General features: G+C 61.6%; 1 protein-coding gene across 1 annotated transcript; it reads right to left on the bottom strand.

The window, feature by feature from the left end:
- Positions 1-2733: 2733 nt before the first annotated feature.
- On the bottom strand, positions 2734-3805 carry NKX6-2 (NK6 homeobox 2). Its single transcript, XM_006879856.1, has 3 exons — positions 3394-3805; positions 3150-3322; positions 2734-2992 (listed from the first exon to the last, which is right to left on the bottom strand). The coding sequence occupies exons 1-3, from the start codon at positions 3797-3799 to the stop codon at positions 2738-2740; spliced, it is 834 nt and encodes a 277-aa protein (XP_006879918.1). The 5' UTR covers positions 3800-3805; the 3' UTR covers positions 2734-2737.
- Between the last annotated feature and the right edge of the window lie 10 nt (positions 3806-3815).

Genomic DNA, 3815 nt, shown 5'->3' with positions numbered 1-3815 from the left:
GCCTTCGACCTGGTCAACATCCATCTCTTCCACGACGCATCCAACCTCGTGGCATGGGAGACCAGCCCATCCGTGTACTCGGGAATCCGGTACAAGGCTCTGGGCTATGTGCTGGACTGGATCATTGACCAGCGCTTCGAGAGAGTGTCCTACTTTGTCTTCGGAGACTTCAACTTCCGAATAATTTATAAACCTTACCAAAACATAGGCTAAGTACTTTCCCACCTGAGGGCTTGCACCGTCCATCAGCAAGTAGGAGCTGAGGCCGGGGCGCAGTGACGTGTGCACAGCCTGCCCTTTACCCCTGCCCAGGCCCCCCTTTCCACAGCACCTGCCACAGCCCCAAGCTGGCCTTCTCTGTAATATTCAGAACTGAATGTGAACTTTATAGCTAGGCCTGGGTGTTCTTAAGAATTTTGTAAACTGTATTGTCCATCTTTTGTTACCGTTTTATGGTGCCAAGTATTGTACATTCAAACAGTAATATCGCGGGAGAAGTAGAAATAGTTAACCTGCTTCGGGTAGAAACCGCTTCTCGCATGGGCTGTATATAAAATATTAAGAGAATCAGAACTCTGTGTCCGCATAGCTCCAAACAGCCTCCACATGCCCTGTCCACCGTTTCTCCTTGCACACGTATGTCCAAGGGTGGTCAGCCTGCCAGCAAGCACACAACACTACAGACTCGATGGCCTCAGACTGGTCCAAGAGAACCACTACCATTGCAAGAGCGTGGACGTCCTGTGCCCAAACTGCTGTGGACAACACGGTGGGGTCTGTGTGAGTGCTGTGGTCACTGCCCATCAGCATGCCACACACAGACCCCACTGCCACAACTGTGTGGGCTCAGCCCCTGGTCATTCTGAAGGCCTGCAGAGTGGACAACTCCTATCCTAAGCAATAAAACTGATAATGGTGAAAGTCACTCTGCCCTCGCCTCCTTCTGCCTTTGCGTCCCCTCTCACACCAGGGAAAAGGGCCACCTCTGGACCATGCTACGTGGGGGAGTCCCCCTCCTCCATACCCTGCTATATAAGGGAGGGGGGGGTCCCTCCTCCACACCCTGCTATATAAGGGGGGGTCCCTCCTCCACACCTGCTATATAAGGGGGGGTCCCTCCTCCACACCCTGCTATATAAGGGGGGGTCCCTCCTCCACACCCTACTATATAATGGAGTCCCCTTCATACCCTCTATAAGGGGCCCCTCTGTCACACCCCGCTATTTAAGGGGGGGGTCCCTCTACCACACCCTCCTATACGGGGTTTCCCTTCCTCCACACTCTGCTATAACTGAGATTCCCCCTCCTCCACACCCTGTGATGAAGGGTTCCCTCCTTTCCACCTGGCTAAGACTATATCGAGGGCCCTGGAGCTTGGGGTATAGCTTTTGTCTCAGGAAAGTAAACCATTAGAAAAACATGGGGTCTTCTGGCTTGATAGGATTCTCCTGGAACTAAATGTGTGACTTCCTCCATCTCCAGAGCCTGCACAAAGCCCTTGATCAATGCCAGCACTGATTTCCAAGAAAACAGCTCCAAAAAAAGGTCTGGTTTCCTTAACTATTGGTGCAGCCGCTAATTAAGCAGTGAGAAAGGAGGAAAGCCGCAAAATCCTATTAGCCGCTAACATTTCAATCTTATTCTAATTACGCCCCACACGGGATTCAAGTCCACAATCCGGGAGGCATATTAAGATGCAGCTGTCTTTGGGCCCTTAAAACAAAAGGAGCCTATCCACCAGGGTAGACTCCCCAAGGCCAGGATGTTGGCTGCCACCAGCCAGCGGGCAGCCCCAGCGCATCCAGGACAAAGTCACTGCTGCGCTCAGGAGTGCGCGCTGCCCCAAAGGGACCCTTCCAGGACCTGGGATCCACCACTGTCCTCAGGCTGCCAGCGCTGCCCCCCCACTCTGGCCACCAGGAGACTCACTGGGGCCACTAGCCTCTGCTGGTGAGTGCCACGAGTCTGGGCCTCGGAGTTGCCGAGCTCCAGTGAGGGCTGTGCCCAGTGACAGTTTCTTGGATTATCTCCTCCCCAAATTTTGGTGTGAATTCCACAGGAATTGTGGCCAACGTAATAATCTCGTGTGATGGTAGCTGAAGCGTTACACCGCAAAGCTGCCGGTGTTCGATGTTCGTTTGGTGCCGGAGGAAAAATGCCGGGAGGGGTGCGGTTTCCGTCCCCTTTCAGACGGGAGCCTCACAGAGCGCGTTTAACTTGGGCAAGTTCGTGCCTCCAGGGGCCACGGCGCGGCCTTTCCTGCGCGCGGAGGGCCCGCCTCGCCTGAGCGGCTCCGCGCCCCGCGCCGGCTGCTCAGCTCTTGGGCAGGTCCGCGTGGCGCACGGCCCGGGGCGCACAGCGAGCTCTGCGCCTCCGCAACGCCAGGCCTCCTGCCGCGGCGCCAGGGGAGAAGGGACAGCACGCCGGCGCTGGCGCAGAGCTTCGTCCCCAGTTGGACACGGAAGAAACCGCGCGGCGCAGCCCCAGAGCCGCGGCCCCGACGCGGACGTGTTAAATAATTTATTGATTATACAAAGTGATTCCGCCCAGTCGACGGACGGCTCGCTGCCCGCGCCCAGGTGCCCACCGCGGGGCCGCGGACAGAGCGCAGCCGCCTGGGTCCCCGCGCCGCGCAGAGCGGCCACCGTATAACTTATTCTGTAAAAATATATATACATAGCCCCCCGCGCCCCGCGGGCCCGCCGCCCGTACCCTGGTTGCTCCAGCCTCCGCGTCCTCACAAGGCGTCCCCCGCGCCGCCGCCGCACGGGCTGACTAGCGCCAAGTTCGAGGCTTTGTGCTTCTTAAGCAGCCGCGTGATCTTCTCGTCGTCCGAGTTGGGGTCCAGGGGCCGGTTGTACTCGTCATCGTCCTCCGCGTCCGAGCCGCCCACCTTCAGCTTCTCGGCGTCCGAGTCCTGCTTCTTCTTGGCCGACGCCATCTCCGCCGCGTGCCGTTTGCGCCACTTGGTCCGGCGGTTTTGGAACCAAACCTGCGGGGACCGGGCTGTCAGGCGGCTCGAGCGGCCGGCACAGGGACCCGCTCCAGGCCCGGGCTGCAGCACGGCGGCGTCTCCCGGGCTGCGCCCCCGGCTCTTCGCAGGACGCGGGCCGGGCCTGGGGCGCAGCCCGCCCGCGGCGCCCGCTCACCTTGACCTGGCTCTCGGTCATGCCCAGCGAGTAGGCCAGCCGCGCGCGCTCCGGCCCCGCCAGGTACTTGGTCTGCTCGAAGGTCTTCTCCAGCGCGAAGATCTGCTGCCCGGAGAAGGTGGGCCGCGAGTGTTTCTTCTTGCCGTCCTTCTCCAGGACGCCGCCGGCCTGGCCTGCAACGAGGACGGTGAGGCCGGCCCGTCCCACCCCGCCCGCCGCCCTCCGCGCCCGGGCCCGCACTCACCGGGGCCGGCCAGCCGCGGGTCCCTCCAGGGCGAGCCCTGCACCACGCCGGGCCAGAAGATGGGCGGCCGCCCGGGCAGCTCGGCCAGCGGCTTGGGGTAGCCACGCGCCACAGCGGCCGCGGGCCCGAAGTAGACGCCAGCCGACGAGGCGAGCCCGTTGAGACGAGGCAGGCTGCCCAGGAGGCCGCCGCCCGCCGCGCCCACGGGCCGCCCCAGGATGTCACTGATGCCGTGCGGGGTCCCGAGCGGCAGCTGCGCGCCCAGGCCGCCCAGCGCGGGCGCCTTGAAGCCTGCGGGCCCCTGCAGCGCGTATGGGAACAGCGACGTCTTCATCTCAGCCATGTTGTGCAGCGCAGCCAGCGGCGCGCTGCTCAGCACGAACGCGCCCGGGCGGTTAGCGTCCATGGGCGCCGCCGCCTCC

The sequence above is a fragment of the Elephantulus edwardii genome, unplaced genomic scaffold (genome assembly GCF_000299155.1).
Source record: "Elephantulus edwardii isolate Elephantulus edwardi_28Jun2011 unplaced genomic scaffold, EleEdw1.0 scaffold00006, whole genome shotgun sequence".
Lineage (NCBI taxonomy): Eukaryota > Metazoa > Chordata > Mammalia > Macroscelidea > Macroscelididae > Elephantulus > Elephantulus edwardii.
The sequence above is the reverse complement of the archived record's forward strand: the minus strand, read 5'-3'. Positions and strand labels throughout refer to the sequence as shown.